The following is a 26582-nucleotide window of genomic DNA, read 5'->3' as shown; positions in this document are numbered from 1 at the left end:
GAGCGGTTTTCATAATTGCTTCCTCCTTTCTGTAATTGTAGAAAATTTGTCTCTATAAATAGAAGGCAAAAATACGAATAAAATGAGCTTTCTTGATTCTCTCTACAGTGAATTCTAAACTTATTTTACTATTTTTTCCTTTTCCTCCTTCGTCAGGTTCTCACTCTCAGGGTGTGTTCACAAAGGACTTTACGATTCAACATCCTAAAAGGTGGTGCGGAGAGTGTGGATCATGCCACAAACAAGAAAGGGAAAATACTATGACAGAGAAACCTCTCAAAGAGAGAAAACAAGCATGGGACCCAGTAGAGATGCTACGCAACCAGACGTCCATGCAGAGGTCTAAAGCCTACAAACCCAAATAACTCTCATGATGGAGCAATTCGAGGTCCTCTGGCCCTCTAGGCAGCAATGACCTAAAGGAACAACCAAAAGCCTTGTCTAGAAGCGGAACCTCAGGGAGTCCGTCTCCAAAGGGGCCCACTGGAGAACCCGCCTATTCTAAACAACCAAGTCAGTAACCAACGGACAGAGGGGCACGACGAGTCCCAGTACACTAACACAGCCGTGTCTGCACAGGCGAACGGGCGATGGGAAAAGCCAATGCGAGTGCATGTTAGGCCGCTCGCAGGAGGGGCTTTAACTCGCCAAATCAAAGAGGTGGTATCCTGCCCAAGCTAAGGATCCCTCGCCTGGATTCCTACAAAGGAAGGACCAACCTGATTGACCACGTAAGTAATTTGATTCATCAGTCGATCTACTCCAGATTGACGACCCCATAATGTATCGTATTTTCATAACCACCTTGAAGGAGTAGGCCCTCTGGTGGTTCAACGGTCTACCGACCAAAACAATCCCAAGATACTATGAATTTAAAAGACACTTTGTTTCACACTTCTCAAAGATTCAAATGTCAAGGGAAGGCTCGGGCAACCTGCTCGGCCACAAACAGTGAAAAATCGAGAGCCTACAGGCTTGCATCACACGCTTCCAGAACACCATGACCGGAAGCGGCGCTCTGATCAATGATCGGGTCAATATTACGAGCGGCCGCATGTTTACTTGGAAATGCAGAGTTTGACACCCCTCAACGTTTCAATAGCTGAAATAGTCCATGTCATCCAAAACAAAGATTACTTCAAACCGACCCCGCCACTGAAAGCCACCCCGGCCTTATGAGATCCGAAGAAAACAGCCAGTACCACCGTGACAACGGTGACGACACAGAGGAAAGTCGTCACCTTCAAAATCTGATTGAGGAACTCATCTGCGCAGAAAAGTTCAAAATGTTTGTTGCAGTCAGGGCACACACACAGTGGCAGAGCAAAGCTCCAGTAGGAGAACCCTCAAACGAAGTTGTCCAAGCAAATGAGGTCCATGTAGCAAGGATAATCCCGGTCGTCTTCGAGGGAGGACCCCGACCATCCGGCATGAAGAGATAACGTTCGGGGGAGGTATGCTCTATCGTCCTGTATACACGTGACCATTTACCAATACCTTAACATATGCAGATCTCCCACCGAAGGGGAACCCCTAAAATGAGGCGATCGTCGTCACAACACTAATCAACAACTACTTAGTTGGTAGCATTCTTGTTGATACAAGGAGTTCGGTGAATATCCTATTTAAAAAGGTTTTTGTTAAGATCGGCTTGAACGATTGACAGCACTGGACGGTCGGTTGTTCGAATTCTCCGGGTAAAGGAAGGAGACATTAGGCCTCATCGCCCTAGCCATCGCTTGGGGAGAAGCCGAGAAGAAATATACCAGCACGGAGGATTTTCTCATATAGAATCCCCGCCAAACTTCATTGTTATATTTGGTCGGTCAATCCTGAAAAGCCACCGAGCAGTGACTTCCTCCTACCATGTGGCCATAAAGTTTCCTGGTGTCGGGGAGGAGATTACGGTCCAGAAGAACATGGAGTAATCTAGAAGCTACTATTTACGAGCAGTTTCTAATATTGACCATGAACAACTCGATATCCAAATCCAGAGAGAGTGGAGTCTCGAGACCAGTGAAACCATCCTCCAAGTGCCAGTGTTCGACAAAGAACCCGGTATGATCTTCCTAATCAGTGAGCATTTCGATGCAGGAATCACAAAACATCTTATACGAACCTTTCGAGAGCACCGGAAGGTGTTTGTTTTAACCGTGGCTTAAATGTTCAGCATCTCAGTCGACGTAACGTACCAACGCCTGAACATCAGCCCCTACTTTTGGTTGGTCCAGCAGAAGATTCGGACGACTGCTGGAACTTTGGTCAAACTGATAACAGCGAAGGTACAAAAGTTGTTGGACGTCGGTTATGTCCGTGAAGTCCAGTACCCAACTTGGCTCCAAAACATGGTGATGGTCAAGAAAGCCAACGGAAAGTGACTGATGTGCGTCGACTTCATCAATCACAACGCCGCATGTCCGAAAAACACCTACCCCGTGCTAGAGATTGACATCTTGGTGGACAGCGGTAAGATACTCAGTAATGAGATTCCTCAAAGTTTACTTCGGTTATCACCAGATAAAATGCTTCCGACTGATGTAGAAAACAGGCATTTATTACTACACAAGGTAAATTTTGTTTTAATTAATTTTCTTCAATGAATCAAAAGAAAAAAGTTTCTATAACTAAACATAATTGGTGGTGGAATAATGTGCAAGAAATGATAAAATATAAAAAATTATGTTATAAAAATTGGTTTAAATGTAAACCTTAGAGAACTCGAAAAAATATCAAACGGCTCGTAGAGAGTCTAAGAGAACAATCTGTGATGCTAAAATTTATGTTTTTAATGATCTTTATAATAGATTAGATACTAAGAAGGGTGAAAAATATATGTATAAACTAGCAAGCCAAATAGAAAAAAAGATTTAACTTAAATAAAATGTATTAAAGATTAAACTCAAAAAATATTTTTTTAGAAAAAGATATTCAAAATAGGAGGGTGAGTTATTGATATGTCCTAAAGCATGCTTAATTTTCTTTATATTTTACACATGTCTATGAATGAGATTGCATTTTAAACATAAGTATTTTTGTGATTTAATTGCAGGTACAACAGGTAAGATATTTGATGTGAAGAGGAGCTAAAATAGAGTGAAGCCAAGGCAAAATTGAGCATAGTGGAACCAACTGACTGGCGCCTAGGCGCCAGCCTTTGGGTGCCAAGGCGCTCAGCCAGCTTACTAGGCACCTAAGCGCCAGAACATGAATATCTCCAGTAATATGATCAGAAGCATATGAATCTATTATTCAAGGTTGAAATCTTCCATTATTAATAAGATAGGAAAAGCACATGATACATTTGGTGTATCATCAAGCTGGTTGGCCATTCTATGCTCGAAAGAAATTTCTTCAAAATCTCCGGTAGTTCCTTGGTGAAGGGAATAGGGTTGTCGACCATTCAAAAGCAGTAGAAGTAAGGGCCTTGTTGTCTTAGTCTTTCCTCCCTTTTCCCGATTTTCAATCTGCAGGTTTTTTCATGTAGTTTCCAGCATTTGTTATTTGTGTAACAAAGTTTCCTACAATGTTCACACAAGGAATGATTCATCTTTCACTTTGACACATAGGAGAAGTTGTGTCCAAGGCAGAATTTTCAGTTCTAGATGAATTCAAACTTCTTCCCATCATAAGCTTCTTCCTACTTTCTTTTCTAACTTTAGAAAGGCTTCTCTAGTGATAAGGAGAGGCTTCATCCCCTTGATTCCTCTTATGATCTCAACTAAGTTCTTATTTAGACCCAATAAAAACTTGATCATACTCTTCTTCTCCGTTATTATTTTATACAACATAACATCTTGAGGTCACTTTCAAGCATAAGTATCATAAATATTTAACTGTAACTAGAGCATTATAAGTGTGTTGAAGTATTGAATCACACTTCACTCTTCTTGTTGGTGTTCACGTAGAATTCTCAATCTCAAACAATTCTGCAAAATTTTCATAAGTCTAACAAGTTGCCTCCTAAATTACCTGTGCTACCTTATAAAGCAATAAATTTTCTCCAATCTTTGTTGTCATAAAATTGATCAATCAAGACATGATCATACGATCCTAGATCTTCCACGAGCGATGGTTAGGATCACTGAACTCGGGAACTGAACCCTCTCCCAAGAGAAATTCACATTTTTCATTTCCAAAAATATATATAAACACAGATTGAGATCATTGAAGAAAGTTATGGCCATTGAGTTTATGATTTGCGATAAAGTGAGAGTTTCGGGGAAGTTTGGGCAAAATTTCTAGTCGTTGATTCAGAACTAATCTCCATAAAGCTAAACATCATCGTTTCGTACCTTGTCACAAGACCAAGGCACATTTAGGTTTGTAAACGAATTAACAGCTACTGCCTGCTTGAGCAATGGATGGGTGGAAGAAATGGCTCCTCTGTCTGCTTGGGAAGGTCCAGTAGGGTTGTCGAAGGACGTTCTATGAGCTAGCTAGCGGCGGTCTGCAAGGAAGATTGTTCCTGAAAATAAACCTCAAAATTCCACAATTATTATTATTAATATTATACATTAAACATGTGTTCATGTGCAAATTCCGAGAAAATCCTCTGTAGCTAATTCAGATCTTTTCATCATGTCACAGCTCGGGCAATACAAGGGCATTTATAAACCATTTCAATGTTTCAAGAACTTTGTGACTATCCATTTAGTAAATAAGCAATGAATTCAAAACAAGTATTGTTGATTTCTCATGAAATCACATCCTTTTTATGTCATATCGTCATATTTGACCAGATCGAACTAGTGGTTACTTATGACGGTCAACATTTTACAACAAATTTGGAAAGCGGTTCATGCCAAACCACCCATATGTAAGTGATATTTGTTGTGCATGTTCAATCGAGTAATATTCTAAAGAAAAAGTTCAATACACTTTGATCATATATGTATGACACATGAATGAGCTTGTCAAAGGTATTGAAGACATTATAGACAATAACAGTTTCTCAACTAAATTTTATGTAATTTCATTTTCCGGGTAAATATTTCATCTCAAAGTATTGCTCTTAGTAAGACCTTTTGAATTATTAGACCAACAAGGCATCCACATCAAGGGATTGGAAGCAGCAGATTGATTCCAATATCCATACTACATTCAATAAGGCATTGGGAATAAACAAATCATCCAAAGTGCAAGAATAAGTATGCAATCTAGGCAACTAAATATCATAATAGTTTATATTTAAAAAAATGATTGCCTGTAATCCTGAATGAATAAAACGTACTTCTAAGGGTGTGAGGGGGCATTTTCCGTTTGTTCTAATAACACCAGGTCGAATAACCCGACCAGGTTTTGTAAACTTTCCTCTCCAACCTCTTTCCGCAATCATGTCTTGCCTCTCCTCCTCTCCGCCATCAAAAACACAACACGAGAAAGCAACCATATCCTACAGAAAAAAAATTCATATCCAATTTAATATTGCCTTTCAAATAATAGCTTCTGTGCACAATTATCGTGACAAACTCCAGGGTTCAAGCTCTGGCATATAGAAGCATACCTCTTCAAAGCGCAGATGAACTGCAATGTACTTTCCACCATTATCTATGCTCCTTTCTCTCATTCGAGAAACAAGCTTTTCAGCCAAATTTGCAATGGGATTTGAAAACCTTAAGGCTACAAAATTTGCCAAGCACCTAAGTCTTTGAACTGCAGGTGGAACATCAAATGACAGCCGATTCGCAAAAGGAGAAATCCTTATAAACCTGATTAATCAATGGAAAAAATGATGCTTGAAAAATCAGCACAGAAAAGAAACACCCGCAATATATATATATATATATATGCTGAAGCGTATAAACATGCATTCTGCTGAGGAAAAAAACATTCTCCATTAACCAAAAATCACAAATAAATATCCCCATGTCCCCCCAAAAACCTAGATAGATTTAACTTGATCCACCCTGTTAATTTCCAAGAACTCGCATCGCAATGACCATGTGATGTAGAATGATTAAGGAATCAGGGTAATACAACAAAAGATTTTATGCACAAAACAAAAAAAAAAATGTACAATTTCTAAAAAATAAATTCTTAATTTTAGCCAAAATAAATCACTACTAATGTAAAAACAACAAACATGTATCTTTAAGTCAAAATAATAGTTAACTAATTAATTGCTAAAATCCGAAGCACCGTACCAAAAATAGCTAGCAAAACGTAAGATTTCACTACAATTTTTTCTGTTTGGCAAAAAATTATTTTTTTTATTGAAAGCTGCATTTTGCCATCAGATCTAGTTAAGTGCGGTGGCTTTGAATGCTAAAAAGCTGTGGCCTGACTTTTTTCTAAAACCAAAAAAATTTGTAACAATCACCGCAAATTTTTTATCAATAACTTCTACAGCAGCTTCACATTTGGTTCTTCAAACAATTGTCGCTGCCCCAAACATACCCTAAGTTTCATGCTAACAAAAGAATCTAGCATGTATCATACCTGAAAAAATTACAAACACAAACAAAAAAATAAATTATAATAAGTTGAGGATAGAAACCGCCATAAAGAAGAACCAGACATCATGCTAATACTGAGAAACTAGTCCTCAAAAACAATTCTCAACACCTACAAAGCCCTCAAAGAATATATCCTAAACCAGCACGTACACAAAAAAATAGAGAAAACTATAACTCTTATTGTACTCAAATTTACTGATTTTTCCATGCCAATGAGTCAGTCCTATTGATTGCCCAAAAAGAGGTCAAAATGAGAATCATTCCATAATCTACTAAGATATATAAAAATACGACAAGTTTCGATACATCCTTCATGAATTCCACCTTAAAATCTTTCAAAGTTCCTATCTTGATTTGTAAAATCCAATTCAAAATCTACTTGCAAGAAAACTTGGAAAAGAAGAATGAATAATGTCAACAAAGAGCCAACTAAGCCAAGATCACAGCAGGCGAAGGCACTAAAGTGGATACAAGAAATAAAGAATTGAGACAGTAGAAGGAAAGCGGCAAGAGGCGACAATGTTAGCAAGTATTAGAGGCAAGTAGTGGGAATGGCAGGCTAGTAGAGGCAACACCATAATAGTAGCAAGAAATAGTAGAGCGGGTAGTACCAAACCATAGGGGGTGCATAACCAGAATCGGATGAGCAACATGAACAAGAAACCAAAAATGGAAGAAGGAAGAATATAAGGAGAAAACAACAGGAGCAATAGACCGTACATGCTAGGAAAAAATGCTCAAAAGAGACAATGAGTAGTATAGCAGGGACACAAATAGCATGGTGCAATGATACAACATCAGGTATCCTTCTAACTATTCTCATTTCTATTTTAGAAATTGTAGAATTGAATCTAAACTCTATATATGTTAACCTAAAATTGAACGACCTGATTTAAAATCTTGTACTAATGGACATCACCACAACAACAACAACAACAACAAAACCTTTATCCCATAAGTGGGATCGGCTACATGAATCTTTTTTCTCCATTGTGTCCTAATTAGTGTCATATTTTCAATTAATTTTAATAAATTAAAACTATTTTATAAACAATATGCCCAAGTCTTCCTAGATCTACCTTTTCCTTTCTTAACATAAGTCAAATCTAAAACGTCTACTCTTCTAATCGGATCATAAGATGGTCAACGTTTAATGTGACCAAACCATCTAAGATGACTCTCTCTAGTTTTAGCCATCACTGGAGCTACACCAACCCAATCACGAATATATTCATTTCACATTTTGTCTCTAAGTGTAAAGCCACTCATCCACCTAATCATTTCTTTTAGTCTAAGTCGTACTTTTCTATCACTTCAACAAACCAACTTGAATTCTACTAATAACATCCCCATCAACATCACCGTCACTTTGACCACTAAACCCGAGATATCTAAAGCTTTCAAACCTTTTAATAATTTGATCACCCATAGTTACATTTTTGTCACTAGAACTACTACTACTAAAATTTACATTTTATGTATTTAGTTTTAGTTCTACTCAAACGAAGCCTTTAAACTCCAAGGCAAACCTCCATAATTCAAGTTTTTTTTAGTTTTTTCTCTCATCTCATCCACAAGAAGGATATCATCAGCAAAAAGCATACACCGCTGAACATCCTCTTGCAAGTGCCAAGTAAGACCATTCATAACTAAAGCAAGAAGATATGGGCTTAAAGCCAATCCCTAATGTAAATCCCTAATGTAAACCACTGATGTAATCCAACAGAAATAGGAAAATATTTGGTCAATCCTCCTTCAGTTCGAACACAAGTAACAGCCCTTGTACACATATCTTTAATGACTTAATATAAGTCATATCAACACCTTTCTTCTCAAAAACTCTTCAAAGGACATCTCTTGAAACATTTTCGTAAGCTTTCTCTAAATCAAAAAAAATCATATGTAGATCCTCCTTATTATCTCCGAACTTCTCCATCAAACCTCTCAATAAATGTATAGCTTCCATAGCACACCTACCAGACATAAATCCAAATTGATTATGAGATATCTTTGTAACAAGTATTAACCTATGTTCAATTACCCTCTCCCATAATTTTAAAGTATGACACATCAAATTAATTTCTCTATAAATTGCACACTTTTGTGCATCCCCTTTATTCGTAAAAATGGGGACCAAAATACTCTTCCTCCACTCCTAGGGCATCTTTTCAGTTTTTAAAATAATATTAAAGAGTTTACTAAGCCAAGCAACTCCCAAATCTCCTAAATATTTCAACACTTCAATTGAGATATCATTAGGTCCTCCAGACTTTCAACCCTTGGTTTTCTTTAAAGCCTCCCTAACTTTTTTTTACTAATGCGGCCACAAAAATGAAACATTTAATTATTATTAACGATATTAAAATCACTAAAGTCCATTGTATTTTCCGAAACTTCATTAAAAAGTTTATCAAAATAACCCACCCACCTATTTTGAATATCATTTTCTATGAAAAGCACTTTTTTTCTATTTTCATCTTTAATACACTTTACTTGAGTTAAATCTTTACTTTTTTTTCTCTTTGTTTGACTAGTATATACATATATTTTTCACCCTCCGTAGTATTTAATCTATTATAAAGATCACTAAAAACGAATTTTTTAGCGTCACGAATTGTTCTCTTAGACTCCCGACAGACCATTTGATATTTTTTCCAATTATCAAAACTTTTACATTTAAACCAATTTTTATAACATATCTTCTTATATTTTATCTTTTTTTGCACATTATTATTCTACCACCACCTATTTTTATTTATAGAAACTTTTTCTTTTAATTCTCCTAGTACAACTTTTGTCACTAGTTTAATAGTGTGTTATTTTATTCCACATAGAATTTGCTTCTTCATGAACATCCCACCCATCTTCATGAACATCCCAAATTTTGAAATCTTGAACTTTACTCATATAAATAATTTTATTTGTTTTTTAGGCACCCTCAACTATTATAATGATCACTAAAAACAATTTTTTTTGTGTCCCGAATTGTTCGCTCAGACTTCCTACGGACTGTTTGATATTTTTTTCAATTCTCTAAACTTTTACATTTAAACCAATTTTTATAACATATCTTCTCATATTTTATCTTTTTTGCACATTATTATTCCACCACCACCTATTTTTATTTATAGAAACTTTTTCTTTTAATTCTCCTAGTACAACTTTTGTCACTAGTTTAATAGTGTTTGTTATTTTATTTCACGTAGAATTTGCTTCATCATGAACATCCCAAATTTTGAAATCTTGAATTTTACTTGTCTTTTAGGTATCCCCATCTAATTTTACGACGATGATTCCGAGTAAATTTTATTTACAACTCTTCATCTTAAAATCTAGAGCTGATAATCGATGTTGAGTACTTAAATCCTCACTTGGAATGACCTTACAATCTTTACAATCTCGATTATCTCTTCTTCTCATAAGAAAATAATCAATTTGTGTTTTATTAGATCTATTCTTCTAAGTAATAATATATTCATCTCTTTTTTTTTTGAATAAAATATTAGCAATAACAAAAGCATAAGCTAAAGCAAAATCTAATATAGCTTAACCTTTTTCATTAACTTCAAAACCGTAACCACATGAATATTTCTAAAATCTTCTACCACTCTACCGACATGTCCATTTAAATCTTCTCCAATAAAAATTCTTTCTTCAAGAGGTATCATTTTTATTCAGCCTTCTAAGTCATTCTAGAATTTTACTTTAGAACTTATATCTGAACCTACTTGAGGAGCATAAGCACTTATAATATTAAAAATCTTAGTATCAAAAATAATCTCATAAGCACTAAAGAACATCACCAAACAAAAAAATTCAAAAAATTAAAGAGCATATCCCATTAATATTAGATCTCATCACTGGTGACATGTTTTACACAATATACTAAAAGAAAAAAATACTAAGGTAAAACTCATTATGATCACCGGCTTGTGTGTTCTAAGCGTATGATTTCAAATTTCCATCAACATGTCATAGATTATTGTGTTCATTATAACTAAGGAAGCACATAAACTGCCAAAAGAAAAAATATGCAACTAAGATATGCATTGGAAATGGATACACACTAAAATTCATTTAGCCTGTATTGAGATATTCCAATGAAAATGGAAAAATAAAACAAAAATATGTGCCAGTTACGTAGTCAATATGTTCCAGTTATAATCAACCAAAAATATGCCCATTCCTTGCACATTTTCAAGTCGTTGATAGTAGAGTTGCTAGTTTTATCAATGCCTTGAATTAATATGCATTTATACTGGATTTTTTGTTGATATTACTGTCATAAATGGTAAAATAGATGGAAGTGTGGGGAGGTGTCCCCAACCCTTCACTTATAAATATAAAGCAAGCGCTGTACAAAAAATTAAAATTGGTCACAAAAAGCTAAGATCTCACTTCGTTGCTTGCAAATATTAGTACTTTAAAAAATGATGATTTCATTTTTCACTCTTTTTCAGTGTGGCAATGAAAATATTTTTGAGGGAGTTTTGAGGAGGTTTATGAAATTTAAAATCCAAATGTTTCCAACCACATCCAAGCATAAAATGGATTTAACAAACCACATTGTTTTGTAGAACTTAATTTCTAACCATAGTTTAAAAAAGTTATTGAGGCATATGCTACAAGACATTCCAAGACCAGAAGCTTACAAAAAATACCTCGATACTTATGCCTCGGTGTCTTCAATAATCCTTATGCTTTTCTTAAAGCGTTTGAGATGAGTGCATCAAATGAGTATATTATTTTGTTATATGATAGTATAAAACAATATTAATCTATCTTATATTATATGTATATATCATTCATTGGTAGTCAACACTGATACCTCTCTGAGCATGCAAGAGATGGAGCAAGAAGGAAAATTCAACTAATATTCGAATGAAAGACGAAACTAGAGTAGTTCAAAGCATGAAAATCATATTCAATTCAAACAAATATAAGGAGAGCAAGTCGGCAACAGCAAATTAGCTTGTTGTTTGACATCTCTGATTAAAGTACCTTTTTATTTTATTTTATGCAAAGGATAAAATGACATTATTTTCTTGAATTTTTTAAAATTTTTCCTTTTATTAATTTTTACACTATTTTTAATTTAATTTTACTATTTTTAAATTTATGTCGTTGATGTTTTAAGTATTTTTTTTATTTTCTAGTTCTATCTATTTTTTAAAGCTTATAATGGATTATTTAGTTATGTTATTAAATTAAACAAAAGGATGACAAATTCTTACATATGACACTTTAGAAAATACTAGAAGTGACGAGGAAGCCACTAATGATCTATGTTCCCAAAGCGTACTCAAACTTTAAGTGAGTACTTACCATAATCTTATTTCACACTTTCATTTTAGATTAATATTTAACTTTGAGATATGTTTTGTTTTTTAATATGTAATTTTGTAATTTATGTTGACAAATTGAACAAATATGTTGATGGTTTATGGAATAAATATAAATTATTTTTAATTTTATGATTTTTTTATTAGTTTAAAACTTATGTATCAATCCAACCTAAGTTCCCGAATTCGACCTTGAAAACCTTGTCTCCAACTATGAGCAACCGAATTAACCATAAAGCAAATGGTTTCATGTAATTAATGCATTCATGAATAATCTGTTACAAAACACTTATGACAAAAATTTACAATTAATGCAATACGAGTAAATCCATGCAGAAATCTATTATCATGAAATGCCATTTTCATGTCACAAAATAATAACACATACTATGGAAATTTACCATTAACTCAGAAGCAGAGCTATATAAAAACTCAGTTTGTTAACAAACTTATGTTTTGCTCTCTATGAAAATTGTATTCAATTCGTTTGTTAAGTAAGCAAACTAATATTGAATAGTTACTTGAGCACATTGTTTAACAAGTTGAGCACAAATAGATCTTTTATTTATCATTTTTGGCATGTTATGTATGTATTTATGTAAATTTGTGTGTGCGTGTGCACATCAACGTCTGCATGTGCATGTTTAATTTTGTATTATTTTCAGATTTATTAGTTGATTAGCAAATAAGTAGAGTGATTGTAATATTTTATCATGTTAGCTCCTTATTTATTAAGTTATTCTCGCGTACTCGAAATTGTCTTGTGTTTAGCTCGAATTCAGAACAGTAAATGCAAATACAACAATCACAAACAATTTCGAATATGAGCCAAACATATATACACAAACTTGAAATAGCCAAACATATGTACACAAACTTGAAATAGCCAAACACAAGCATAAGATAAACTCGCTCAAGTTCAACTTTTTTATAGCCCAGGCCAAAAGATTTTGTAATGATTGATTTCGTTTAGATTGACAAGTTGAAAAACAAAGGTAATGGATCATCTTAAGTGCAACCAACTAAATATATGACTTTCTTCAAAGGTGATCTCAACTTTATTCATGTTCATGATGCAACTTGAGATAAATTGATTCTCCTGTTTTTGAGTAGTGTGCGATGGTCGATTTGAACCCTTTACCTCATCTAAGGAGGTAAGAGCAAAACTGCACGGTCTCATACCTATTGTTAAATTAGTACGTTCAACATGATACCTATTGTTCAATTAGTAGTTTCTACAACAAGCACAACATATTTTATATACATCCAGTCAACACCTTTTCAGAGTACATGGCTAAATGGTTCCTAAATCTTTGAGTCTGCCTATTTTAGTCGCTCATTTATTCCGGACTATGGATATACATGAGGGTGATCATTTTTATTCAAATATGGTTAAAGAACTAAACTGAACATCAGGAAAAATATACAACTAAAAAGGAGGTGCAAAAAAGGACTAGGAAGATTTTGGATTGTTTATTTTTTTCTTTTAACTTCGCTCGTATTACACATCCGTTAATCATAAGAAATATGCATCATACGAAGCAACATACATTTGTGAATGTTTAATTTAGTTTAGAACAACCAAAAGCATCTTAAAATTATATCCACTAACATCTTTGGAAGACATTCATAAAACGATGAACATATCTGAAATGAAAATGGCACAAGAATCCCAAAATAGCTGAAAGATGATCACTATGTCCAACTCACCTTTCTTCAATTAACTTCGGACGAACAACATCCTTGTAATAGCGAATAGAAGACCAAGCTTTTATCTTGAAGTTGTAAACATTGCTCATATTATGACCAAACCTTTCCATTATATATTCTGGAATTTTATCAACCACCCGTACATCACTTTGCAGACTTGTAATAAAATAGGCTTCATCATAAATATCGCTGAACTTGCTGCAAAGTAAATGAATAAGGCATATTAGGTGTATCACCAATGCCATTGAACTAGCTGCAACTAAACGAATAAGACAAATTATCACTGTCTATTTTACAGTTACCAATTATTGCGTTATGCCATTTTAATATTACAATTATCAAATAATAATGAAACCAAGAGTATGAAACTTCCGTAGCTCCATAAAAACAACAAAAATGTGGGTTATCAGGAACAAAGCGTTAAAATAGAACGAACATATCACATTTAAGGCAGAATAGCATTAATGCGAGGCACAATGAAAAAATTTTAGCACTCATATGAAGCGATTAGTAGATACCCCTCAGTTGGTTTGGAAGCACTTGTGAGCTTGTCTTCACAGATTATTAAACCTACCAATCCTTTGTTCGAACAGACTCCTACGAAGATTGCATATGATGCACGGTACATGTCGTTCTTTAAGGTAACATTTCATGGTGATTCCATTCAATATTAAAAATGTATGTCGTTCTTTTAAAACTCGTTCATCTTCGAGTAAAACTGCATTGGAGATGGAACCCACGTTGATGCACGGGTTCCAAACAATGAGAAGATCGCATTCATCTGGCGTTGTGAGGCCCCTATGCAGAATGTCATGCATGTTTGTGATTTCAACATGTGTTTTATTTATGTCATGCCTGGTTGAGAGGGTAGTACACACGACAGTAGAATTTTCAAAGCAACAACACGAAATCCCTACTACAACTTCCCACACCCTCTGAAGGTACACTCGAGCCCCAAATACATTTGTGTTTCACTTTAACCATCATAATAAGTATTTATTACATTTAGATAAATATTCATTGGTTGATGTTAGATATCACTTACAACGAGAGTATCTCAAACTCTATCCTGATTTGAGATATCACTAACCTGATTTCGAGTGAGCTAACAATGTAGCACGTGGCAGAAAAGAGATATTTAATAAAAGACACGCTCCTTATGTGTTGATATCCAAACAGGTGCATATTGTGATTACCATGATGACCCTTATCGAGACAACTTTCGGAGTTTGTAGAATAAACGGGTTATACTCTACGATATGTCATCTTACCGGTTCCCCAAACAGGTGCATATTGTGATTACCATGATGACCCTAAACATTTGTGTTCGCCGGCATCCATCCCGTAACAACATTGACTTTCGTAGGGCTGACGAGTATTAGGAGCATATACCGCCCACAGCATTTAAGTACCATCTTGAGAATTCTCTGTCACGAGTTGAGAATAATCCTTCCACTATATGTACTAGAGAGGGGGAAAGAACAAGCAAAATGGTGGAGTTAAGGGAACAGATAACGGATGCATTAGTTAGAGGCTGATAGGAATATTTCTAATTTATTTACTATTATGTATTGAACAGTCAGTACTATATTTATTTTATATAAAATAGTTTGTACTTTACATTTTACATTTATGATTTGAACTTTTTACACTATTTGTAAGTATGATTTTTTTCTCATTTGTTTTTTTGTTTTTTTTTTGTGGGTTTGAGTGGTCAATGATGAGACTTTTGACGTTTATGTGCTCTTCTGGATGACTTGTTGGTCGTTGTTGGTTAGCGTTACATGTAAAATCTGAATGAAGACAATCAAGTCCTCTTCTTTTCGGTGTATCGGTTTATGAGATTCTTTAAAATGACCTTCTTTGGTGTTATGCACATGTGACGCACAGTAGGTTGCTTTTATGTCGGTTAAAGGCAACCAAGAACTCATTTTCTTACAAGGTCTATCGTTCTTTTTGCAGTGGTTGATTCAATGGTTGATATATTGAGTTCTCTGAAACCTCATGCCTGAAAAAACTGTAATTAATTACTTTTTTTAGCAATTTCAACTTCTGTCATGACTAATGGATTGACTTTTTAATCATTCAAAAAAGATAAGCTCCATCATTTCAGGGACCTCCGAACGAATGCTCTGTCACTGCGGACTACAGTCTTCTTTACAGACGTCGCATCGGGCACATAGCTACGGAAGATAGTTTTACAGCTACCTGCGGATCATCGCAGAGCAGTGTGGCTTCTTCTGGTGGGCAAACAATCCAGCAGATTCCACTGTCGACGGTAATCGTGAATGGATGCAATCACTAGAGGTAGATGTAGCATGAGACATACACCGTCTGCATGTTAAGAACAATATAATCATTATATTAATTGTAATTTTTTTTACTTTTTTTGGCACTCTTGGTGCTCATTTTTAAAGAAAGAAGTGTATCTAAATTTTTGACTGTTTAGATGTGAATTTCTTCATCTGAAGTATCAAATATATCACTATGACAGTTCTAATATAAAAATTATTACTAAACAAGGGAAAGTAGAATGGTCATTTATCCAGAAACAGTTATCACAACAACAGCTTTCTGAGATAGCTAAACTGCAGCTAATAAGTTGTTAAGCTGTAGCTGCCCAAAACAAACGTTGAATTTCACCTCCTCTGTGCTTGACAGAGATGTCATCATCTGTCTACGTCGTTGCCTCCAGCTATAGGGAAGCCCTCACTTGCGCTTGTCGATCCTTCTACTTTTGTATGCACCATCGACTCTCCAGGTAAATTGATCTTGTCTCTGATTTAAAAAGTGAATTCATCCCTTTCATTCCTGGCCCCTTCAGCTTCACCTCTTCGATTTCCTGACTCCTCGACCTCCCCCTTCCCTTACTCCTCCCCCTCTTCAGCTCTTCGATTCCTCTCTCTCGGATATTAAAGCGGGACTTCACATGATTCCCTCTCTGTCGGAGTTATGTTATCGACTGGCACGTATCAAAATCAACGAAATTTGCAACCCTATTGAGTTCCCGAGTGGGAAGAGTGGATTCTCGTGATCGCAAGAAGTCGATTACGAATGGACTGTCGTTCCATTACATATTTCAGTCCAATTACTTTCCATTATGATTTGTTTCCTATTTCTTTCTTTCAGATAAGGTTTTTCTATGAGAGACTTTATGTGTTGTTATTTTCTACTTTCGGAAACTTTTGCTTTGTTTGTGAGTTTTGGATATTGTAATCTTTGATTTCTATCCTAATAAAGTCTTATATTATTTCCTTTTACAAGTGATGTGTATGTATCTTGCTCAAGAACAAGTAGTGAATCGATTTTCTGCTCGTGTCTCATCATTTCATGATTCTTGCTATTTTCAGTGGGGAAAGCCACCAAACTAAGCCTATCTGTTTCAAACAGTGTCGAACTCGCATATTTTTGTTCCCTTGCTATTCGACAACTACCTCCTTGCAAAATCCACTACTCAAATACCTTCAGGAGGCCTAGAACAGTATCATGATCCTAGCAAGAACTTTATTTTAGATGGTCTACCTAGGTTTTTATCATTTTAACATTTAGAAGAACACAAACTTCAAAAATATACCTTTTATTCGCTAATATGTTAACATCTTATGTGATTTTTGTATAATACTATCTAAAAAATGTCTTCCCAGGTAAATTATATAATTTTTTAGTGCTTAACATCTTTAAGTTGAGCAAGCCAGATGCATCGGATATTAAGAAGCCGATCACTTAGAGGGTGACTAGCACCATTAATAGCAATGAGGAATTCATTAGCAAATGTGAAGATCAAGTTTAAACTGAACATGGATAATGACGAGGATGCATCAATGATACAGGTTTCACAAAACTACTTTGTAATTCATAAGCATATGTGAAAATTAAGCTTAAATTGAACAAGGTAATGAAGAAGATTCAACAATGATTCAATATTTAAAAACCTAGGATCTCTCCAAATACTGTGATAGTGGAAATTTGGGATTACAAGCGTAGCATTAAGGTAGCCAGCCACCGCCACTGCATTGCATATCTACAGAAACAAAAAAACAAAAAAAACAAAAAATCATACATTGAATCTATTTAAAATATTTAATGAATAAAATAATGAAGAAAAGAAAACTAAGAAATATATACAAATTTTAAGAAAAGGAATAACCGATGTGCGTTGCTGATTCAAGCCACCGTTTGCTTCAACATAAATGTAACCATTAGATTCAGGCAAACCTAAGGATGAAGCAAAAACAGGAACAGAGAGAGAGAGAGAGAGAAGATACAGTCAGCAAGTGAATACCATAATTAAAGGATGAAAGGAGGTTAAATATTAAAAGCATAAGATCAGAATTACAGGGGGGAATCTCACAAGACAAAAGTTTAACAATTGCAAATCACCATTTTTCTATTTCTCCAAAAACAACATCAGAACTCATCAATGTTCTCTTCTAATTTATCAATAACTATATGCATGCACACACAAATGATGAAGAGTAGAAGAACAATATAACAAATAAAGAGAAAAGAAACAAATTTTAGAAGATATTTTAAGTAGCACTTCGACTATAATGTGCTACTCATTCATGGGGACAACTTTTTAAACTGAGATTTACATTCCTAGCACAAAAAACTCTCCCATTTACATATTTAGCACCAAAACTTCACTATTTACAAAATTTAACACTAGTTTAACTTCCCTCAACAGACGTTCTGTTAACGGAAGATAAGAGAGGAGGAGAGATTGGGTTAAGATAGAAGCAAGAAGAAAAGAGAGGAGAAAAGGTGTTGGTTGGTTGTAGGGCTATCAAAACGGCTCATTGTTCACCAACAGCTCGTGTTTGGCTCGTTTAGTAGCTCACGTTTGATTCGTTCGCTAAGCAAATGAATTGAACACGAACAATATTTTTTGCGCTAGATATATAAATGAGTCAAACATGAACAAAATTTTATTCGTTTGTGTTTGACTCATTTTGGCTCGAAATAATTAAATATATTTGTGCATGTGTGTGTGCGTGTATAATGCGTATTATTTTTAAATAATTTAATTGACTACAATGTTACAATGATTTCAAATCAATTAAAATTAATAATTAAAAATAGAATAAAAATATATTAAACTTTATTTAAATAAATATTTTAATATAAATATCAATATTTAAATATCGTCCTACTCTTAACATTCTACGACTGTGTAATCAGGGTTGTCAAAGTAGCTCATTATTCATGAATAGCTCGTGTTCGGCTCGATAAGCAAGCAAGACAAACACAAAAGGAATTTTTGAGCTCGATATTCAAACGAGTCGAACACGAACAGTGATAATTTTTAACAAGCCGAGTCTGGACTTGCTCAAGCTCGGCTCGTTTACACCTTTAATGGTTGCATGCATGACTAGGGTTATTAAATTGGTTTTTGTTTGCGAAAAACTTATGTTCAGATCGATAAGCAAATGAGTTAAACACGAACAGATTTTTTTGTTCGAAATATAAACGAACCGAACACGAGCTGAGCCCAGGCTCGCTCGTGTTCAACTCATTTACACCCCTAATTGGATGAAAAAAAAGGAGAAGAAAGAGAAGCAGCTATGGGTAGAAGAAGGAAAATGTGTTAGAAAGAAAAACGGGAAGAGAGAGAAAGAGAGGAAGAAAATAGAGAAGAAAAAGTGTTAGCTTGATGGCAAAAAAAAAAGAGAAGGGTGGAGAAAAAGAAAAAGGAGGTCGGGGAAGAAGACAGAAGAAAAATGAGGGAGAAGGAAGAAAGAAAAAGGAGAAAGGAGAAAAGAAGGAGGAAGGAGGAAGGAGAAAAGGAGGAAGAGCCGCCACGATAGCAGTTTGGCCGGAGTCAATGAGCGTAGGTAGGAGACAGAATGGTAACATAGAGCCTTAGGAGTATGTTATTTCTAAATTTATTTTGGGTTTGGGGAGTTATGTCAGAAAATAATGAAGTTTGTTTAATATGTACATAAATCACCCCTAATAATAATCTGTTAGAGAATGCAGGATGATTGGTTGCCCCAAAATAGAAAGGTTACGAGAAGCGAAGGAAGTGGACAAAGAAAGCAAAGGGGCCATTGTGGAATCGAGTTAAAGAAGAATTTATGGATGATCGCATGCAAAAGATGGAAAATATCATTAACAGTCCAATAAGTTGAGATTGGCAGACAACAAAACAGTAAAAAAAAAACATGTAGCTATGTAAGCATGCGAAAATTAGAAACTTAAAGGCACATGGATTCAAGATGCGAGAGATTTTTAATTGTAATTATTACTTATCTTCAAGATGTATAATTGTTGATTTTCAAAATTCAGCGAAAATTATTCTATTGATAATGACATGAATCCTAAAATACGAAAAACAAGAAAAATAAAATAACAGGAAAAGAAAGATAACACATATACCTCCAATTAATCAATTGATATTAATTATTTGAAGATAAAGAAAACAGCATAAAATAGGAAAGCAAAACATAAGAAAGGAAATAAATGCAATCTGAGAAAATAAATCCAAAATAGTAAACTTCTAACGGGAAAAAAATTATTTTCTAATATAACTTCTAACAATCCCCCTCAAATTGAAACATGGTTGAAAATTATGTTCAACTTTCATCAAGAAACATCAAACAATGGGCAAAGAATACCCTTTGCCAGATAAAACTTGAAGTATTCATTTCTTGCTTGTTAGTCGACCCCAAGAGCATTTAGGGATATTATTAATTGATTGTAGTTGTTTTTTACTGTAGTTTTTGTAGTGTTCGTAGGTAGTCGAAAGGCTCCTTCAGGCAATATTGTAGGGAAGTTTGTAGTAAAATAGACAGCCTCAGGATAGGCTTACTTCTAGTTGACAGCGGTTGTCTTTGGCTACAATTTCTGTACTGTTTGTAGGTAGACAGAAGACTTCTCCAGGTAATGTTGTAGAAAAATTAGCAAGAAAGTAGACAACCTGCTGGAAACTGCAGGGTATGGCCAACAAAAGAAAAAAAAAGAAAAAAAACTTCAGATGATGGTCTGTGGCTGGAAAGATTATGGAAAAGGCCTGACACAAGAAAAAACTCCGAATGAGGGCCTACTATAAGAAAAGTTTCAAATAAGAGTTTGTTGCATGAAAGATTCCAGAGGATGACCTGATTCAGGAAAAAACTCCAAAGGGCCTACTGCAGAAAAAGCTTCGGAGGGTCTACTGCAAGAAAAGCTCCGAAAGAAAGGCTGCTGCAAGAAGGATTATGAGGGGTCTAATGCAGGAAAAAGCTCCAAAGGGTCTGCTGCAAGAAAAGCTCCGAAGAAGGGTCTGCTATAGGAAAGATTCCGGAGGAGGGCCTCATGTAGGAGCAAGCACCGGAGAAGGGCCTGTTGCAGAAAAAACTCAGAGAGGAAGAGGCTTTGCAGCAAGGAGGGCATGAGACAGGATACTTCTGGCTGCAGAGAGAGTTTCAGTGGCAAAGGAAGAACTTGCATGGAGTTTTTCAATAGAAGAGAAGAAACCGACGGAGAAGAGCATGTAGTTTGTTGCTATGATTCCATTCGAGGATACATCCAATCTCGCCTCTGTAATAACTTTTCTCAAGTCGTTTTGAAAGCAAACCAAAGATGAACTCCCAGTAACAAGCTTCTCTTCGTTTCCACAATCAATGCATGTGAATTGGCGGAGGACACCACAGAGGTGGCTGCAGGAATGTGTAGCCGACAGAAATTTGGGGCTGGCAAGAATTTGCGACCAAAATGAAGGTGTTGCTAAGGTTTGAAGGGTAGTTTTCCAGCCGGCAGAGAAGATTTTCAACAGTTAGGGACCTGCAAACAAGAGGTTCAGCTGCCTGAAATATCAAAGGGAAAATCTATAGAGGTAGATCCGACGGTGGTAAAAGCTACAGGAGGGAGGTCCAGCGGTCGAAAAGACTGCAAGGGAGAAAACGAGCTACAGAAATAGGTCCGGAGTTCATGGTAAGAAGTCCAATCAGCAGAACGTATGTCCGCAGAACGTTCTAACAGCAGAAAAGGCTGCAAGAGGAGGTTCCATCGATGGGAAAGCCTACAGGGATAGGTCCAGTTGTTGTTAGCTCCTACCGCGGTTCTAGAAGGAGATCGGGAGGTCCGGTAGCTGGAAGATCCCGCCGAGGAGAGACTACAAGGAAGTCAGCGGGGAAAATGGCTTCTTCCCTCTGCGGTTCTGCAAGGGACAATGTTTTGAACCAGGGTGTGAAAAATCAGGATTTTAACCGGAGATATTCTGAGATTTGCACTCGAAAGAAAAACAAATTCCACCGACGGAACAAGATTCCACTAGAAAGAGAAAATAAGGCACACAGTCGGCTAAAAATGCAAGCCTGCAGCTACCCGAATGCCTGCGCAGGGAAAACAACTGAAATTGCAATTTCACAGTGAATCGGACGCCTACGTAGAGAAAAAAATGAGGCGCAGCAAATGCTGAGGTATTGTCAGCTGCAAAAATCGACTACGGCAAATGGTTAATTGTCTGCACAAAGAAAAAAATGAGGCGCAGCAAAAGCTATAGGTATTGTCGGCAACAGCAATCAACTCTGACAACTAGTTCTTGTCGGATGCAGGGAGAATCTATGGATGTCTCTGATTCTAATGGCTGCCCAGAGAAGGTCCGGCTAAGAGTCACTCCCTTCCTGCAAGGAGGATGGCAGAAAGGGAGTCTGGCGGCCATGTGACTAGGGTCGGAGACCTAGCTCAGATACCATGTTGATTTTCAAAATTCAACGAAAATTATATTATTGATATGAAAAAGAGTTATAAATAACTCTTACATGAATTCTAGAATGGGAAAGACAAGAAAAGGGAAATAACAAGAAATGAAAGATATAACACATATATCTCCAATTAATCATATCATATTAATTATTTGGCGGAAAAGAAAACAACATAAAATAGAAAAGCCTAACATGAGAAAGAAAATAAATCTAATCCAAGAAAATAAATTCAAAATAGGAAATTTTTTAAAGAAATAAATTATTTACTAGTATAACTTCTAATAATAAGCAGCTTTGTAAAGATATATTTTAAATGTATCAAAATGCAAGCACATTTTTGCCATTCTCCTATTTTCTACATGGTATCACAACATTAAGTTAGGTTATGCTTTCCAACTAATTTCTCGGCCTAATTTCTTTTACTCTGCTTGCTTCATCATATTTAGGAGTTCTAACTTCTCATCATGCCAATCATTATGAATGAAGAAAATTGGGCTAATCCAATCAAAATTTACCTTCGCATTAGTAAAAACATAGTTATGGATGCTTTAAAGAAAACCAATAATAGAAATCAGTAGGACCTGATGATATTCCTATTCAAGTTTGGAAATATCTAAGAATTTGAGACTTTATTGGCATTACTAAACTCTTTAAAATAATTTTAAAACTAAAAAGATGCCCGAAGAGTGAGGAATTTTAAGAATAAAGAGGATGCATAAGAGTATGCAAATTATAGAGAACTTAAGCCAATATGTCATACTTTTAAATTATAGAATAGGGTAGTTGAACATAAGTTAAGATGTGATACAAGGATTTCTCATAATCAGTTTGGATTTATGTCGTACAAGTCTACTATAGAAGTTATACATGTATTGATAGGTTTGATGGAGAAATGCAGAGAGACTGTGGCGAATCTACATATGATTGTTATTGACTTAGAAAAAGCTTACGATAAGGTTCTAAGACAAATTCTTCAGAGAATTTTAGAAAAGAAAGGTGTTGATATGACTTATATTCAAGTCAGATATGTATACTAGAGTTATTACTTGTGTTTGAACAGAATGAGAATTGACAAAGTATTTTCCTAATTCAATTAGATAACATCAGTGATCGGCTTTAAGCCCATAACTTTTTTATTTAGTTATGGATAATCTTACTGGGCAAATACAAGAGGATGTACATCGGTGTATGTTTTTCACTGATGATATCCTTCTTGTGGATAAGCCTAAAGAAGTTCGGCAAAAACATGAATTATGGACGTCGACATTGGAGTCTAAAGACCTTCATCTAAGTGTATCTAAAACTGAATAGATGGAATGTAATTATAGTAATAGTAGCTTTAGTGCAAAAGTTGTAACTATGGGTGATCAAACCAATAAAAGGTGTGAACGTTTTAGATATTTGGGTCTATTGTTCAAAATGATGGTGATATAGATAGGGATGTTATTATTAGAATTCAGGTTGATTGGTTGAAGTGGAGGAATGCATCAAGCCTATTGTATGATAGAAAAGTACCGATTAGCCTTAAAAGGAAAATTTTATAAGATCGTGGTAAAACATGCAATGTATTATGGCGCAGAATGTTGGTCTTTAAACGAGAAGCATAAAACAAAGTTAAGTGTTGTTGAGAAGAGAATGCTCAGGCGGATGAGTGGCTAGATGCTTAGATACAAAATACAAAATGAATATATCCATGAAAGGGTTAGTGTAGCTCCAATTGCATAGAAGATTAGAGAGTCTTCTTAGAATGTTTAATCAAATTTAACGTGACCATCTAATGATCCAGTTAGAACAGTAGATGTTTTAGATTCAACTTATGTTAAGAAAGGCAGAGGTATGCCTAAAATGACTGGGTATATTGTATAAAAATGATCTTAATTTATTAGACTTAAATGAAAATATGACACTCAATAGAACATAATGGAGAAAAAGGATTAATGAAGCCGACCCGACTTAGAAGGATAAAAGGTTTGTCATCTTTGTTGTTATTTCTGTCATTGCAATGAAGCTTTGAGGTTAGTATTTAGAGATAGAAAGCGATCAAGGTCTCAAAATGAAATATAGTGATGATATTGTCCTTCAAAAATAATTGGTAAAGAAAAGGTCTTTGAGTTTATTGTAGGTCTTAATATGAATTTGATCAGATTTGCATCAAAAAAGTGGAAAAAAATTTATGACCTATCATAATGAGCCTGCCTTGTACAGGTTGAAAATGGATAAGATTACAATGTTAAAAACTCCCAACTCAAAAGGGTCGACAATGACAATCACAAAAACTATATGTAAAGAATTGATTTTCACTTAACCTTGTAAAAATGAAGCACGAAAATTTCAACAGAAAAATAACATAACATGTAGTTGCTACAAGAAAGGGCATAATAACGAAAATTGTTGAAAACTCCATAAAAATAAAAAACCTCGAAGTTATTTTGGATAAGAAAGAGTTGATAAGACACTCAATTCACAGAGACTAGAAAACTTAACTCGGAAGAAATTAACAAGCTAAGGAACTATATCGACTTTCTAGAAAAGTCATTAAAGTTATGCTTTCTAGCTCAAAATGATGAAATTTCTAATCTATATAATTTTAATGCCTCAGATAAATCTTTCAATGCATGGATATTACTTAGGTGTCTGACCATATACCAAACACTATCAATATCTTCGTGCAATTGTATCCAAGTAATTAAAGATTCAAAATAGCCCACTACTTTTTTACTGTTGTTGCAAGTAAATAAGATGTTCTATTTTCCATTCACTTGCCCTCAACAATGTACTGAGGGTCTCTCCACTTGTTACAAATCTTTTATTTATTCATAAAATAACACAAGATCACATTGTAAGGTGAAATTTATTACTAATCATTATTGATACCGGAGGAGAACCCAAACCACGACGCAAGACATGAATTTATTAATAACTTAAAAGACGGGTACAATATGATTGTTAAATTCCAAAAAGATTACAAACATGACGCTAGAAAAGCGGAAAATAAATGATAAACAACACAACATAAACAAATAAAGACAGCCATGCGGTTGGATGGTGGTCGGCGAGGAAAACTGCGACTGAAAGGGCTCTTAAGGGAAATAGTAGGGTGGTATGCAGCTGCTGGGAGAGCTAGACGAGTGTTGAGAAGAGTCGGATGGGCTGTTGGAGAGTGGTTGGTAAGAGAGACAGCGATTGGAAGGAGTCCCGAGGGAAGTAGTAGAGCTGACAGCAGTAGCGGTTTGCACTAGCAGGAAGAGGGTTGGAAGGTGGCTAGCAGCTGTAGGCGAGGGCTGTGTTATAGGAGAGCTGGGAGGTGGTTGGCAGTTGTAGGAGAGTTGCGAGTCTGTATGAGAGCTGGGAGGTCACTGCCAGTTGTAGGGGAGAGGCTACGGGGGATGGGAGATGGAACGACAGCTATAGGGAAGTTTGTGGTTGTTGTAGAAAAGTTGGGAGGTGGTTGGCAGTTGTAGGAAAGAGGTTGCAGGGGTGAACTAGAAGATGGATCGGCAATTGTAACTTTTGACGATAGTAAGTTGGTTGAAATTAGCACTGTGTTTCACGCTTCATCTTCATATTTACTCATTCTTCTCTTCAACCTTCCATATCAAAATCAAAGGTAATCTCCCACTGGATTTGCTCTTCAATATCCATGAGCCTCCGCTGAAGATGGCAGAGTTCTCGTCGTATCTCGTCTCAGGTAGGCTCTAGCATAGATCTCCTTGGTGGCATGGTTGACGGTTCAGGATCCTGGAAGGAACGAAAAGAAGAAACAAGGAAACAAGAGAGAGAAAAAAATAAAGGAAGGAAAGAAAAAAATTGTTTGTTGGATTAGGTAGGGGCAAACTAGTAGAAAACCCTAGGATGGGACTAGAGTTGGGCTGCTCTAATACCAAATGATACCGGAGAAGAAAGGTAAAAACAAAAAAGAGGGTCACAACACACAAACTCGAAATAACATCACCAAAATACAAGACACAAATGAACAACTCGAGAGTTTATCCCAAGGGCGGTTCAGGTTGGTTGAAAGGTGGGGTAGCATGTCGGGAAGGTGGGACAATAGCTGGGGTAGCGGAAAGCAGTTGGGAAGGTAGAAAAATAGAGTACAGCGGCCTGCTCACTGCAGAAGGGGGCTGGACAGCGGTCCGTGATTTGGCGGGTTGGGAAGCAGCCGACGATTGCTGGGCAGAGGGCAGGAGTGGCAACGGCCTGCTGTAGGGTTGGGAGGTGGGGAGTAAGACCGACGCTAGAAAGGAAAATAAGAAAGAAGGAAAGGAAGGAAGGAAAAGGGGAGGAGGGAAAAAGGAAAGAAGGGAAGAGGAAGGATGGAGCAGCAACAACCCCCCCCCCCCCCCCCCCTGCTCGCCACCGCGTATGGAACGCAACCACCGCCGCCCACG

At 35.8% G+C, this 26582-nt stretch overlaps 1 protein-coding gene across 4 annotated transcripts in view; it reads right to left on the bottom strand.

Moving 5' to 3' along the window:
• LOC110029785 (uncharacterized protein At1g04910) overlaps positions 1-26582 on the bottom strand; it is a 78613-nt gene that overhangs the window by 31917 nt on the left and 20114 nt on the right. Inside the window, exons 4-8 of one of the 4 annotated variants that reach the window (XM_020732214.1) lie at positions 17655-17722; positions 17440-17528; positions 13508-13705; positions 5504-5708; positions 5231-5392 (exon numbers count right to left, since the gene is read on the bottom strand). In XM_020732214.1, the coding sequence (XP_020587873.1) occupies positions 5231-5392; positions 5504-5708; positions 13508-13705; positions 17440-17528; positions 17655-17722 (722 nt within the window). Of the gene's footprint in view, positions 1-5230; positions 5393-5503; positions 5709-13507; positions 13706-17439; positions 17529-17632; positions 17723-26582 lie in introns of those variants that run through there. The other 3 variants (XM_020732215.1, XM_020732216.1, XM_020732217.1) reach the window with 3 other exon arrangements.

Source organism: Phalaenopsis equestris, unplaced genomic scaffold, assembly GCF_001263595.1.
Source record: "Phalaenopsis equestris unplaced genomic scaffold, ASM126359v1 Scaffold000601, whole genome shotgun sequence".
Classification (NCBI taxonomy): Eukaryota; Viridiplantae; Streptophyta; class Magnoliopsida; order Asparagales; family Orchidaceae; genus Phalaenopsis; species Phalaenopsis equestris.
Note: the sequence above shows the minus strand (reverse complement) of the source record. Positions and strands in the feature narration are given on the sequence as shown.